Genomic DNA, 16,179 nt, shown 5'->3' with positions numbered 1-16,179 from the left:
CTTCCACCAAGGCAAAAGATTTGGATCCCCTTATTGGCCAGCTGCAAAAAAACAAAACAAAAAAAACCACCCCACTTTTTCTTCCAAACTCCCAAGTCATTCTTTTAGAGATGCAACCCTGATAGGTTCAAGAAAAAATACTCCTAGTTATTTGCTATTTATAATAAATGTGAACTTAAAAAATACTATGATGTAAAAACCAAAATTCTTCTGTTGTATTTCCTGCCAATTAGAAATGTTGTTTCTAGTTGGTAAAGTAATTGGTAACATTTGCCTTACTTTGCTGAAGAATTTTCAGATATTTATCTTAATAAGTTAACATGTCTTCAGAAGTGTTTCTTAAGTTTCTCCACATAGTGGTTACACTAGCCTTATAATACACACTTAATTTCCTTAGGAAAAGGGCCTGACCCAGCTTCGTGGAAACAAAACTGATTAACGGGGAAAGCACAAAAACAACTAGGGTCGTTCGAAAAGATGAACCACATACATGTAAGTGCACATTTGTTTTTACTGTGCAGTAAAGGACTACTAAGGTTAAACAAAAAGTCCAAAGTAAGTCCAAATATCCTTGCAATAAGGAAACAAACCAAGAAATACAAGAAAGACAATGGGAGACTTCTCCCACCTAAATGATATATATGTAGACATGATACATGCAACTTATTTGAAAATAACTTCCCCCCATTGAAAACAGATTTTTTTCAGAATGAGGAAAATAGTAAATAATTGAATGCTCTCATTAAATGTAAAGCATCCTATTAAATTAACCACTTTTGAGTTTATCTTGAAAAATACAATATGTCACATATGAAAATAAAGCATATGCTCTATAAGGTAGGTACTCATGTTTTTATCTTTTAGTGGAATCTACAACCCTTAGCCTTTTATGTGCTAAAAGACATATACAAAGCTCCTCTACTTATTTTCATTTCATCCTAGGATCAGCAACGACTACCAATAGACAAAGACAAACCTAAGACTTATTTTTCAGTTAACCAAGTGTTTACTACATACCCATTTTACCGCCTTCTCCTTGGTTGATCTTGAGATATATGCACACATATGTGCTAAGTAAGAAGACCTCCTATCCTCTGACTTGTAAACACTATACTCGGTCTAAGTGATTTAAAATAAATCTTCAAAATAACCTTAAACCACTGTCTATTCAGCAATATGCTAAACATCATGGGAAACATAAAATACTTGGTACATAATAAATGATAAATTAATAAATAATTTAATAATAAGCACTCAATAAATATTTGTTGAATGAATTTACTGAATAAATGTAGTACAAGACACTGTTGTTTTTAGCTGGAAAGACTGAACTTTTTACGTATCTTTCATTTTTATGTATCTGGAGGGCATTTTTTGACACTGTTAAGTATAATACAAGAGTGCTTCAAAAAGTTCATGGAAAGATTCGTATTATCTTTCAATTCTATTTTTCCACAAACTTTTTGAAGTATCCTCGTAGAACAAAAAGAACATTTACTAGTGTGGGGTTATTTAGTAAAAAGAGTAAGAAACTAGTCATCATGAGACCTAGGTATTTATCCTGTCTTCACCCCTGAAACAGTTTTACTGTGGTATGTCATCCATCTAGACAATTTTACCTATCACATGTGACCTATATAAGATATATCACGAATTAAAGTAAGATAATGTATGTAAAATGATCTCTGTAAATAGTAAAACGTTATGTAGGAGAGAGGTATTAGAAAAAGCTTTATGGAGGGAGGAAGAGGTAAATTTGGCTTTGAGAAGTATATAGATTTCATATGACAAAAAGAGAGAAGGCCCTTCAGGTTACAGATTAGTGAAACATCAAGGACACAAGCAAATAGAAAAAGGAATACACATGGTGTGATCATAGAAGACTGAAGAGGTTCTTGACACTAGACGAAATTTTTAAGAACTAAAGCATTAGGAAACAAGAACATTTTAGAGAAAAATTTTCAGTAAATTCTCAAGTAACTGGTATCTTCCAAGCTAGGAAAACAATACTATAAACAACCACTAATCACATATGTACTATATGCCAAGATCTATGATTAATCCTTCCATCAGTGTAGTGAGGTAGGAATTATAATGTTCATTTTATAGACACAGAAATTGAGCAAGAGAACCCGCCCAAATTCGCAATATTGTAATTAACTAATAGAAATAGAATCTGAACCAAATTCTTTCTAATATAACAAACTGCCTAGAGTCTACAGCCTAAAGATTCAGGCTTCAAGTCAAAGCCTGAGGAGTGGCTTAGAATAGATATATCACTACACAAATATGCTGCTTATTTGCATTTTTAAAAGCAAATGATGGAAGAATAAATCATGAATTTCTAAAAGGTTACCAATAAGGTGACGGCAGGGAACTGGGTGAAGGAGACTTTTCTGAATATCTCATCTTGTAGCTTTGACTTTGGAACCATAAAAGTGTTTTAAAAAATTATAAAATTAGACTAAACTTTCTAACTTTTTATTTGAAATAATTATAGACTCACAAGAAGCTGCAGATTATCTTTTTTTTCTTTTATAGGTATTGAAGATTAAATTTTTAAAAGTGATACCTAAATACTGAAAATAAATGAAACAAATCAACCTAAACATGTACCAGTTGGTGATATAACCAAACAGAGCAGAACTAATCTAAAACACAGTAATTTCTTCATCCCTAGAGGGCTACATCATTTTGACAAATATAACTGGGGGAAAAAACTTAAGTTATTTTCAATAATCATAATGGTGATGGTGTTGGTGCTACCATTCTAAAACTGTTATATGTGTACTCTGAGATAAAAGAAATGATTAACTTGAAAGTATCCATAGGGCTGGCCAGTTAGCTCACTTGGTTAGAACGTGGTACTGATACCACCAAGATCAAGGGTTCAGATCCCCTTACTGGCCAGCCATGAAAAAAAAAAGTAGCCATATGAACTATAAACCCACTTTATCTTAAAAGTAAAAACAAGCAAAAACAAAGAAAGCAAACAAAAAATCCCAACACATTCTCTTAGCATTGTACATTGAAAAGGCCTAGAAACATTTAACAACTAAGTAGCAATGAACACCCCTACCACCCAGATTCTTGTCTTGAAATACCATTTATCACTAACAGGAAAAAATGTTTAATTATAGATCTGGAGCAGGAAATGGAACATCTTTACATACTAGAAAGGAAGGAATCAATCAAAACTATTAGAATCATACTGTAAGGACTCAAGAGCTAACTTGAAGAGGTTCTCACTAGCTAAAGATGGGATAATTTGAGCATTAGTAACAACTACAACAGACTGAGATACATTAAATATATTCAAATCCATGAAATCACAAGGAAAAGGGGAAAAAAAAGGAAAAAGTAAGAACTCACTGGTCACTCTTGGAGGTACTAGTGAACCAGCTCATTATTCTGAAAACTAGTAAGTAAAAGGACAGAATAAACATATATTCCTGCTTTCCTTTGTAAATGATAGCACTGGGTAACCAAATAGCAGATGAGTGGAAGTTTCTCTTTCTAGAAATAAATAAAGAAGAATTGATAGAATCAGAATATCAAGCTAGCTGTTTAGCTCAACTGATTAGTGCATGGTGTTATAACACCAAGGTCAAGGGTTCAGATCTCCATACCAGCCAGCTGTCAAAAACCAAAAAACAAAAAAACCATCAAACAAACAAAAATGAATATCACTACATTACAACCCCTAATGGGGTATGGAGCATCAATGATTGGTACCATCATGAAAAGATACAACCAGGTATTATGTGCACAGAAATGGAAGACTGTCAGACTACCTATGAAGTAGCTGTGTGTGTGTTGCGGGTGGTGGATGGGTGGAGGTGATTAACCCTGAATCTGATAGCAAGCCTCTAGATCCTATAACCATTTTACCAACTTACAGGAAATACAGTAAACAGAGGAACATGTTGAACGATACCACAGGAATGTAATCAGTAAAATCTAGACTTTGGAAGTTCTACAGCAGGGGTTGGCAAACTACACCAGAAGCCTGTTTTTGTAAATATTTTTATTGAAACACAGCCATGTCTGTTCATTTATGTATTGTCTATGGCTGCTTTCACTACATTGGCAGAGTTTAATAGCTGTGACATAGACCACATGGCCCACAAAGGCTAAAATATTTACTATTTGGCCCTTTAAGAAAAACTTTTCCAAGCCCTGATCTACAGGATAAACAACTCAATTTTTTCAATAAAACAGTGTGAGAAAAGAATGGAGGAAAAACTGACAGATTAAGAGACCTAATAAACATTTCAATCAATCACAATGTATGGATCTTATTTGTATTTGGATTCAAACAAGAACCTGTAAAGAAAAAAACTCTTATAGACAACTGAACATTTGAATACTAATTATATACTTACTGATATAAAAATTTTTATATTGTGGGCCGAGCCCGTGGCGCACTCGGTAGAGTGCTCCGCTGGGAGCGCAGCGACACTCCCGCCGCGGGTTCGGATCCTATATAGGAATGACCGGTGCACTCACTGGCTGGGTGCCGGTCAAAAAAAAAAAAAAAAAATTTTATATTGTGATAATGTAAAAAATGAGCTCTCTTTTAGTGATACATACTGAAATGTTTCAAGGGAAATAAGTCTGGACTTGTTTCAAAATAATGCAAAAGAGGGAAAGTGAATGGAAGTATAGAGGAAATAAGATTGGCCATGAGCAGATAATAGCTGAACATGGGTGACGACTACACTCTAGGAAGTATCCCTCAATACACAAAGTAATATTCAGTAAGCATGTTTAGAAACATTAGATCATGATGAAACCTAGATACATTTATGTTCTAGATGTTCCACTGCACATTTTTTAGAAAGAGGAAAAAGGTCACTTTATCCAAAGAAAACTTCTCTAAAGATGTAACCTCCCTATCTTTTGATACAACATGGCAAAATCTTGCCCCCTGATGAGAAATAAATATTCTTTCAGTATCAGGATGGAATGGGAACAGGGCCACCTCTAGCCCATAAAAATCTGTAATTAGAAAAATGCACCCATTCCTTTAGATACTTTATTTCCATCTGTTAAAAATGTTTGCAGTATCAGACACAAATGCATATAAATGGGAATTTTGTATAAGAGAAAGATAGTATATTTAATTCAGTGAGGCAGGTATGGACTACTCAGTACACATGGTTGAGATAACTTGCTGTCTATATGGAGAGAAATAAACTTAAATTTAATTTCTTGTCATAAACAAAATATCTCAGGTAGATTGAGGAATAATTATTAGATAAATAAGGAGCTATAAATTAGAATGTTTATAGCTTCAAAAGTAAATTTAGCATTGTTAAGCAAGACACAAAATGCAAAATATTGAAAAATTATTCACAATAAAAAATTACAGTATGATAAAAAGATGTTATAAAGAAAATTAACTTGCATGCTACTGACCTGAAAAAATTGCACTATATATAACAAAGTATTGATGTTGAAAATGTATAAAAAATTATCAATCCAATTAAAAGAAATAGCCCAACTAAGAATGGGAAAAATACAAATAGTTGACTGAAATGGAAAGAAAAATGTCCAATAAACATGTGATGTAATGCTTAATCTCAACAGTGATTAAGAAAATGAAAATTCAAATGATAAGGAATCAGTCTTAACTCACTCAATCATTGAAATGTAATATGTTGATAAATATCCTAAATAGAGGAGGAATAGTGGATTTGTACATTCTTGTACATGTTGGGAGTGAATATTGGTAGCTTTTTTGAAGTTTATAAGGTACTATGTTTTAAAATTTAAAAAAGCAGAAATCAATAAAATAGAAACTGACAAATACAAAAAAAAATGTTTGCAATAAGTAGTCTATTATGTAAATGAGGATGTTTAGATAAGACGCCTTCATACAACTTAAAATCTGCAGCTGCTGTAGGAGTGGCCATTGATCGAAGTTTAAAAAGCTAGTTAACAAAGAATACAAAGAGCTTAACTACACTTTTTTGCCAATCAGTAATCTAGAAAAGGTACTCCCCCAATTTGAGAGTTAATCTTCCTCATGTATTCTTCATCACTTAGAAATGAATGTATTTGTGGATAGAATGGGGGACATTCCCACGGACTTTCAGTCATCAGTTTCCTTACTGAATATTACAAATAATCAGAAACATTTCTCCCAGAAATGTAATTTCTCCTCCAATGCAATAAACACAGAAAGCCTTACCAGTATTTCAAAGGCAAGAGAACCAGAAAAAAAGGCATTTTCAGAGGCAGTCCACGAAGCAGTTCATGAACATGAGCTCTTTAAATACTCTTCTAGTCAATACAGAGGAAATAACAGACCTAATCACTATTATTCCTAAATCTAGTAAACAAGGGAACCTCTATCCCTATTTGAAAGTATACCATTTAAACAGGGCACATGAACAAGGGGTTCCTAAGTACAGATGTGAGAAAAAGACAAAGCATACTTTTTAAAAACTGCAGATATTGATCTATAAATGTCTGTTTATAGCATCTGTAAGTCATGCTTTAAAATGTATACTATGTATACCAAAACCAAACTGTATCACACATTGAAGTGCAGTCATTTTCCACATGCACATGTACCAACTAAATTTCTAGAAGAGATTTTTATTTTATCATTTTTATACTATGCCCATCCTAGGAGGGTTAAATTAACAAAAATTTAAAATAAGGCTTTGAGAAGATATTAGTATTGTTAAATGTTTTATTTTATACCAAAGTGACAGGAAAAAAATCAAGGAGAGTACAGACTTCTCAAAAGACTAGTAACCAGAGTTATGTTTTACAAAAAATGATGAGCTTTTACTTATTGTTTTTGGCGGCTGGCCGGTAAGAGGATCCGAACCCCTGGCCTTGATGTTGTAATACCGCAATCTAACCAACTGAGCTAACTGGCCAGCCCAGAATGGGCTTTATAAAAATTATTTTGAAAATGATAGGAGCCAATTACCTTTGTAACAACAAAAATTTCATCTGCCAATAGTTCAAGTATTTTGTATATACCACATAAACAACTCAGTATTAAATTTAAGACAGTTTTAGAAATTAAAGAATCATGAAGTCAAAATAAGATTCTTTTTCCAAGCCCTTCCACCCACAATATCAAATTCATAGGACTAAATGTAAACTTACTTGGGCTGTTAGAAAGGTATCATCTTCACCTTCTTGAGCTTCAATTTCCTAAGTAAAAGGGTATATAATAGCTTTGTTTTACAAAGTATCTGGGTAACATGAGAATGCTTTCATGTTTATACCTAATTATCATTTGCCTTGTGTTGGTATAGTGTCTATGATACTGCAGGTACTAAATCAATGCTTAATAATTCAGACTGTATTCTTTATGCCAACATAAAAAATTAGTCATGTTGCTAGAGAATTAGAAAAAAATCTTTCTTGAGCCCCTCATTTATTAGGCTAGGTGGAAGGAAAGTGTTTTAAATATGAATACTAATAGCACTGACTCCATAATCCATTGATTTTCTTAAGACGTACTTCAAAGCAGGACAAATGGACTACTTCAAAGAAAAGATATGAAAAACTGTCTGCTTTAAAATTAAATTTTCATAAGTAATTTCCCCACCCTTGATAATAACTGAGGAAATGCAAATCAAAGTAAATTTTTATACCTACTAAAGTACCAAAAGAAAAAAACCTACCACCAAGTAATGTTGGCAAGGTAAGAGTGAAACTGGTACACTCATTCAAAGTAGAGTAGGAAAAAACCTTAAAACTTAAATGTCCAAAATCAAAGGAGTGGCTATTAGACATATAGAAAGCAGTCTAATAAATTATGGCATAACACAAATTATGAAGTCATTATGGTATGTTATGTGAAAATAGAATATAGAATAAATAGCAACTTATGGTATGATAACAACTATGTAAAAATATATTCACATATGGGATAAGAAAAAATTTTAAAAGTTCACCTTAGGTGGTAGGATTCTGGTTGATTTATAAGTAACTTTTAAATATATTTTTTAAATGTTTTAAGATTTCCAAACTGAATTAGAAAAAAAACTTAGTATTATTTAAAACTTAATTTATCTGTCATGTTTTAAAAAAACTGGCTAAAGACCTGACTTTCGATGTCCTCTTTTTCTATATCTTCTATTGCTTCTGCCTCTATTAATTCATGAGCTCTCTTGTTCTCTTCTGCAGAAAGTAACTCCTTGAAGTGCACATTTTCTTCTTCATTTTCACCAAATTCTTCAGAGTCCTTTAGTTCGTCATTTCCATCTTGTTCATGTGCCTCTTGATTCTCCAATTCACAGTCCTTTTAATGGTAAGAAAATTTGGTACAACTAGAGGCAAAGTAGTGTAGGCTATCCACCAAATTTTTTGGTAATTTATATCTCTAAATGTGTCATATTTGATATTTTATTATTATTCCCAAAGTCAATTTTACCTTATATATTAACTGTATTGTTAAAAATATAGGTCTAATAGCAAGATTAAAACATGAATCTGAGTTCTCAAATCTCTTGCATGAAATGCACATTAATTGTATTGCTACCAGAGATGTTGTAAGTTCCAGTTATTTAACATTTACCAAGACACATTCTAGGAGATTTCCAGAAGATATGGTTTCAAAGAAATGACTTGATTTCTTCATGTGCCACAGTCTGATTAAACTTCAAAGACCCTGAAGTCTTATACATTAAAACATAAAGTTTATTTCTAATTAATAATAAGGAATTCCCAACTGTTACAATGTCTGCTATTGAAAAATATGAAAATAACTAATTTAAATGCATTTGTTTTGAAACCTATCACTGTGCCACAATGCCAATTAGACAGGGGAACAAAGGTTCAGATTGGCTCTGTAAAGGAAGTTCTGTTTGCCCTTCAAAGTTTATGGATACATGGCACTTCAGTGGAAACAAAAGCAGCAATCTGCTCAGTTTCCTCTTTGATTAAATGTTGAGAAAGAGTTGAAAGTAATGAACATCTTTATTCATATAGTAAATTTGGCAGACTTAAGAAAAGGTTTCTGGGTTAAAAGGGAAAAACAGCAGGGGCATGACTATTCATCACTCATAGCTGAACTGCAGCAAGGAAACAGAAATTTCTACTGAGGGAGGTAGGCACAGAGAAGCAATATGATTGTTTTGGAATGTGGAGTGCTTGGGGAGCTCAAGGAAGTTACTGAGAAAACTACATCTATTCTGAAGTGCCAACTTAGACCACTCTCCAACTCTTGGACCACTTATCCACAGAAGCAATTTCTATACACTTTGGATATTTAGGCAATAGGTAATATTTACCCACCACCACTGTATAAATTCCAAAATTACCAACTCTGGGACACATGGAAAATATATTCACTTAATTTCTATCAAGTACATCACATATGTTGGTATTTCCAAAGTGAAAAAAGAAACATAAAGAAACTGAGGACATATTTACATAGGATTTTTTATAAAGCTCTTTTGCTCTTCTAGACATTATAAGATGGTTTATTTAATAATAACACAAAGGTATCCTTTGCAGCACATATAAGAGACAGTACTATTATTATTTTGAATAAAAGTATATATCTCCTTATAACATTTCAAATGACTGTGACATTTTTATGAATGGAAGAGCTAAAAAAAAGACATTTAAAAATTAAAAGATTTGTTTACTAAGGCACAATGTTTTTCCAGTTTAGGGATAATTTTTGTTTAATCATTCACTTACTAGTGAAGACAACTGAAGAAAATAAGAACAGAGAAACAAGCCTAATGGAAGATACACCACAAGGATAACAGAATACTAAATCTGAAGAGTTCTTAGACTCAAACAAAAGCTGATTACAGGCATGCAATCATCAATTTTAATGGATCCCTGAACAAACATTTCCTAAACTCCGATTTCAGGGTTAACTCCTCAACCAAACACTTCTTTCTCTCCATGCCTGGCCTCAAAGTGCAAGGTACAAAATGTGGGCTATGGTGTGTGTGTGTGTGTGTGTGTGTGTGTGTGTGTGTGTGTGTGTGTGTGTGTGTGTGTGTGTGTGTGTGTGTGTGTGTGTGTGTGTGTGTGTGTGTGTGTGTGTGTGTGTGTGTGTGTGTGTGTGTGTGTGTACAGAGTGCAGAGGGTAGAGGGTAGACAGCTAGGAGGTAGGAGAGATGGATGGGAGAACGGACATGAGCTGACTTCATGGTGGAACACACGGACATCCAGAAACACAATGACAATATGGACTAACTGTACACAAAAAAACAGAATATATGGGGGCATAAGTGTACATAATTTAAGAGGAACTATGCTCACTAAACAATTCCTGCAAATGCCACAATACTTAAGACCTAACAATGAGTAAGTAGCAGATCACTTTTAATTGAAATGAAAACAAAACAAAAAACCCCCACTACGATTAAAAATTACTTATTCCACATCTATAGTATAGAGAACTGCCACAGTCCAGATTTAAATTACATATTTTATTTTTTGGGCCAGGTAGTTTTGAAGTACATTCCTTTTTGGTCAAAAAAGACCAGCCTTATTTATCTTTAAAGAGCAAAACAAATTTTTAAATTTTACCTTTACCAAGTAGCAACATTATCAGCAATTTTCTCTGCCCATTTTAAGTCTACATTAATCTAAGGCTTGTATGGTATATAAAAAAGCTAAGTGCAATGATCAGATAAAAAATAAATTACCAATATTCTTCACTGTGGTACCTTGTTCAGGAACTAATCTACCAATTGCCTTACAGCTGTTCCCCTGGCCCCTATGTCTCAGATTTCTACTTAAAGGCTTGACCAAACAGATTATTATTTTTAGCTTTACGTCTCACATAACTAAAAGTTATTTATTATATTTCCAATTATGAGTTAATGAGATTGACAATATCAAGTCTCTATCTTTAACCTACATACTTCAGTGTCTATTGTTAAAGTAAAATGCACGAAATTCATACTAAGCTAAAAATGAACATCTTAACCTGAGTAATTAACACTTTACCTTGACAAAAGTATCATCTTCCACAGAAGCATCTCCACTCAACTCATCTGGTTCTTGCTTTTTACCTGCAAAAGAAGGAAAATGGGCTAACAACCAATATTTTATTACTTTAAGAGCAAAACAACATTCAAAGTTTACTCTGCAATATCACTCTCCACTCCCAAATCATCTGACAAAGCTAATGCCAACTGCTTATAAACCACCCGGTCATAGCTTTCCCAAACAAAAAAAGCTTTATTAACAATGCCATGCTGTTTCACTGAAGTACTCGGTGTAAATAATCCTACATATGAACCCATCATCTTAACTGACATGACATATACGGTACATTTTTCTTTACACCACTCAAAGTCTCCATCTTCAGTTCTCTCAGAAGTAGAAGTATCTTTCAATGGTATTCTACTGACTATATATACAACCAGACACAGAATAGCTCAGTTCAATACTTGTATCTCCCACAAAGCCTTTCCTAAATTCACCTCTTCAACGAGCTTTCTCTGAAATAAAAATTCTCACACTTTAATCTCCACTTTACAACCCATCAGTTGTTTATAGATTGCCTTGTATTCTGTTTAAAGTACATACTGCTTCCTCAAGAAGAGACAAAATTCCTTAAGTACAGTGACTGCTTTTATGTTAATTTTGTCTTTCTCTAAAAGCCTAAATGTAAGTAGCGCTGGTCACTTAACATAACGACTGGTTTAACTGATTTAAGATAAGTAGAAATTAACTTTAGAGCAAAAACTGTTAATAGCTTCTAGATAGACTACAGATCTTCTCTGCCCAACCCTCATTTTCAAAAGTTTGCAAATTGGTGATTGGAACTTTAAAAATGTTCTCCACATTAAAAAAAAAAAAGTTTTCCACAGAGCCAATGTTAAAAGTTTATTATGTTCTCAGGCTAAGTCCACAAAAATCAACTTAAAAATCCATAATGTACCAGAAATGCTGTAAAAAATACACTGCTGAACTTTAGTATTTAAAATTTTTTAATTTTTTTGAAATGTGAGTGGATGTTCTTTCCTGAGGCCAACGAATGAATTTTTCCCCTTGCCTATAACAGGCACTGACAGGGCTACTTACTACCTAGGCTCAAGTTCAGTGATTCCCGAGGGCAGAGGGTTCAGCTGTTGGGGTAAATGTAAAAAAAAAGAAAGAAAAAAAAAAAAAAGCTAGGATACCTCCCCCTTTCCCTAGTTCCCTCACCAGCCCCATCTGTCATCAACTCCCAATTTGAAACCCTGTCCATTAAGGAGTGATAAAAAGGAAACAAAGATACTGGTCTTTCCAGGTATGTGAAAAACAAGATTAAGAGTGGAGATTTTTCAGGCCAACCCCATGGCTCACTCAGGTGAGTGCGGCGCTGGGAGTGCCGAGGCCGCGGGTTCAGATCCTATATAGGGATGGCCAGTGTGCTCACTGGCTGAGCATGGTGTGGGCAACACCAAGCCAAGGGTTATGATCCCCTTATGGGGGGGGGGGGGAGGAGAGACACACACACACACTCTCTCTCTCTCTATATATATATAAAAGAGTGGAGATTTTTCTTTTATCCAAGTAGTACCTCAAGGCTTGTGAGAATCCAATGAGAAATGAAAGCCATGGAGCTTAGTGCGGTATTAACTTCCTACTTAGAATGTTGGTGTTTGCATTTTAGGGAAAACATAAATCATTGATTTACTATGCCCTTTGTAGATAAAAGCTTTATCTCTCTCTAATTTTACAATTATTATCACTCTCTTTACTACCAAACTTAATGTGTATATGAGAATTTTGCACAATGGCAAAAAAAGCTTGATTATTTTGCCCTAATGCCTAAAACTAGAGGTTAGGAAAAGGGAAATAACTAAGAAAGCCTGTTCATCAGAAAGTGTTTATTATTCTATTTTTTTAAAAAAGTTAAGAAACATGAGAAAGAGCTCATTAAATTCTTCTATCACATTTAGAGAAAGTTCTATAATATAGAAACCTTAAAGATGCTACCTTTTGGGAGAAATATGCTTTTTAGAAATACTGACTACCTCCCATCCCCCAACACACACCATCGAATAACCGATAGAACAGAGCTTTTGGGGGAACACCTTCAGATCATTCACAGATGCTATTTACTCCTTATAATTATAAACTGCTTTACAATTTGCAAGGCACTTTAAAAAAAAAAAAATTCAATCGATTTTTCCAAGCACCCTAGTGGACCTCACAATTCTACAAAAGAGAAATGAGCCTGAGTGGTTAAATAGCTTGGCCCAAACTAGAAAATGGCCTTGTCAGAACTGGAAGCCAGGACTTCTCATTTTCAGTCCTAAATTCTTTCCAATACATCTTATTATGACCTACTTAAAAGACATTATTCTAGTAAGGAGTGGTTAATCAACTCAGTTTAAAGATATCATCTTTGAAATGGCAATCCTCAGCATAATGACAAGCTACATATACTATTTACATTCCATGGTGAATTTCACTTGTTTTAGTTTAGTTACAGGAAAATCAAATTACGTTGAAGCAACAAAAACAACACCAGCAGTCACTACTACTGAAGTGGCTTCTACAGTCCAGGCACTAGGATAAATGCTTTATATAATTAAGGTATTTATTTATTTTATCCTCATAACTACTCTGAGCTACTATCACCATTTTACAGAAGAGAAAACTGAAGCTGAAAAATTTAATCAGATTACAAAACTAGTAAATGGCAGTGCTTCAATTTAAACCCAGGCCCATTTCCACTCCTCTAAACCATTAGATCTTCGAGAAGCTACGATATATGCCAGTTTTCTAAAATGTTATTTCTTTTAGGATAAATAGAGGCTCCAAAAGCCACATTTATAAAATCTAAAAACGTGAGACTCACAGAGATTAAGTAATTTGTCCCATGACACACAGTCAACAGGAGGAAGAGACAGAGTACGTAAAAAAGGCCAAGCTTTGCTATCCCACACAGTTTCTAACAGTCATATCACACCAAAGCACTGAACATTTAATATTATCAGCTTGTAAACTTAAAAATTATTAATACAAGATTTTCAAACACACACTGATGAAACTGGAGTAACAAGGGTACACGGTGTTTAAGAAAGCTGAAATTTTGCACTAGCTTTTCACTGTGTTCATAACCTGTAACTCTGGCCTTGTTTTGTATGTGTTGAATTAGAAGCTATATTGCAATTTCCTTGTTTGTGAAAAAAGTATTATCCTTCCCCCATACAAAATATAATTCACTTTTAAAAGCTATGATGTTTATCATCCAGGCCCGAGCCCAATACAATGTTATATAATCAGCAGATACTCAAGCATTATATATTTCCTGACTGATAATGGAGTAAGTCCTAGGTTGGACGCTAATACTAAACAACGTCTGGATTTCTATTCAGCCCTACTGGGACAAAGGGAAGAGGTAACATGGCATTCAAACTAGTTTCATGTGCAACCCCATCCTGTTGGTGGGGACTGAATACTAACTTTAATGATGCCATAAACTACATATACAGGTCTCTAACTTTTGAGGTATCACAGATGAGAAATAAAGAAAAACCCGATCCCCCTTAAATTCCAACAAGCAACACTACCTTCAGCACATTTTTGTATCTCATTTGTATCACATTTTTGTATCAGCACATTTATATCTCTGCCTCATTTAAGCCTGTGCTATAAAAAGTTCCTATAGCAAATAATCAACTAACAGTTTCACCTCTGTTGTCCTTTAGGGAATCTGGCAAGTGCCACAAAAATGTGAACTGGCCAAAAGGAAAGTATGAGCAGGATAGACTGACACCTAACCTCAATGCTTTGAGGAACAAAACTTGAAAAGAAATTGGGAAGTAAATATAATCTGAATAACACGATTAGAAATGGAAGCAAAATTAATCCATCACATCTTAAACTATCATAGTAATAACTTGCGGCTATTTTAAAATTTCATACACTAAAATGTTCTTTGCATGATTTTCAGGCTAGCCGGTTAGCTCTCTTGGGAGAGTGTGGTACTGGGTGACACCAAGATCACAGGTTCGGATTCCCGTACTGGCCAGCCACCAAAAAACACACATGATTTTACAGTCTAAAGTAAAAGGGCAAAATAAAAGTGTACACACCAAAGTAAGACAACACTAGAAACAACTCCTTACTTATACAAAATAAATTTGTAAGGTCCACAGATTCTTAATGAAACCCTGGGAGCCAGATATGTTTCAGAATTTTCAGATTTTAGAAGAGTAAGATGGTACATATACCATTTATTAAGTTAAATCTCCTAGTGGCTTCTGGAACAGCATCTCACAATCAGTCACAGATATATTTGTGCAATAAAATGTATGCATATTTAAATCAAGTGGGATAAATCAAACTTTGCCACCAAACTTAAGAAAAAACTTTTCAGTTTTCAGAAGTTTTTTGTATTTCAGGGTTATGAATAAAGGATTTTGGATCATAAATTCATTTTCTCTTCCAAAGGCAAATCGATCCTTATAAGGGTTTACAATTTCCTTTTTCAAGTTCAGAAATACCTCCAAAACAAAAACAAAACAAAACCCACTTAGTAAGTAGATTTTAAAGTAATTTTGCCAAAATAACTTTGTGGCTGAGTAACTCTTCCCTTTAATCATTCACGAAAGCTACTATAAAATGTAAAAAATGCTTAGCCATAAAATTTCTGTTGGAAAGCAAGGGAAGATTCAGAGGATACGCCAAATTGAACATTAATGTTTCCAACAAAAACTTCTCCCCAACTGTGTGCATGTCTTGGGTTAATCGTTTTTGTGTTTTAGCTTCTCTTCTATTAAATTGATGTTTTACTAATAAAGACATTGTACATTGTCTTAAACATAGCAGTCATCCAATAGGTCACTTTTATTTATTTATTTTTAATCTACTACAAAGATAGTGTACATTCATTATAGTAAATCTGGAAAACACCAAAAGTATATTTTAAGTCTCTTAAGCTTGTCATCTAAAGACAATTAGAACAAACATTTCTGGCATATACATACATACATATATACATACATACACACACACATGACTATAAAAGGTAGTAAAAATTTAACTGATTTCTTAATGGGTTACCTTTATATTCTATCAGTATGACACAAAGAAAGTAGTACTGCTTAACTCATAGCACTGCTATGAAAATCAAATAAAGCAATGAAACTGTAAAGTATTTAAAACAATTTGGAAACTGGCCATTGGAAAGAGAGATGAAAATGATGCTGAGTTTCAAGCTTAGTCTAGACC

The 16,179-nt window shown here is 33.7% G+C and overlaps 1 protein-coding gene across 6 annotated transcripts in view; it reads right to left on the bottom strand.

Annotated features, from left to right (window-relative positions):
• The window catches only part of SLTM (SAFB like transcription modulator), a 44,141-nt gene that overhangs the window by 21,638 nt on the left and 6,324 nt on the right, over positions 1 to 16,179 (bottom strand). For 4 of the 6 annotated variants that reach the window (XM_063091086.1, XM_063091087.1, XM_063091088.1 and 1 more), the window contains exons 3-5: positions 10,951 to 11,015; positions 8,078 to 8,275; positions 7,132 to 7,179 (exon numbers count right to left, since the gene is read on the bottom strand). In XM_063091086.1, the coding sequence (XP_062947156.1) occupies positions 7,132 to 7,179; positions 8,078 to 8,275; positions 10,951 to 11,015 (311 nt within the window). The remainder of the gene's footprint in view (positions 1 to 7,131; positions 7,180 to 8,077; positions 8,276 to 10,950; positions 11,016 to 16,179) is intronic. The other 2 variants (XM_063091090.1, XM_063091091.1) reach the window with 1 other exon arrangement.

Source organism: Cynocephalus volans, chromosome 3 (assembly GCF_027409185.1).
Source record: "Cynocephalus volans isolate mCynVol1 chromosome 3, mCynVol1.pri, whole genome shotgun sequence".
NCBI lineage: Eukaryota > Metazoa > Chordata > Mammalia > Dermoptera > Cynocephalidae > Cynocephalus > Cynocephalus volans.
Note: the sequence above shows the minus strand (reverse complement) of the source record. Positions and strands in the feature narration are given on the sequence as shown.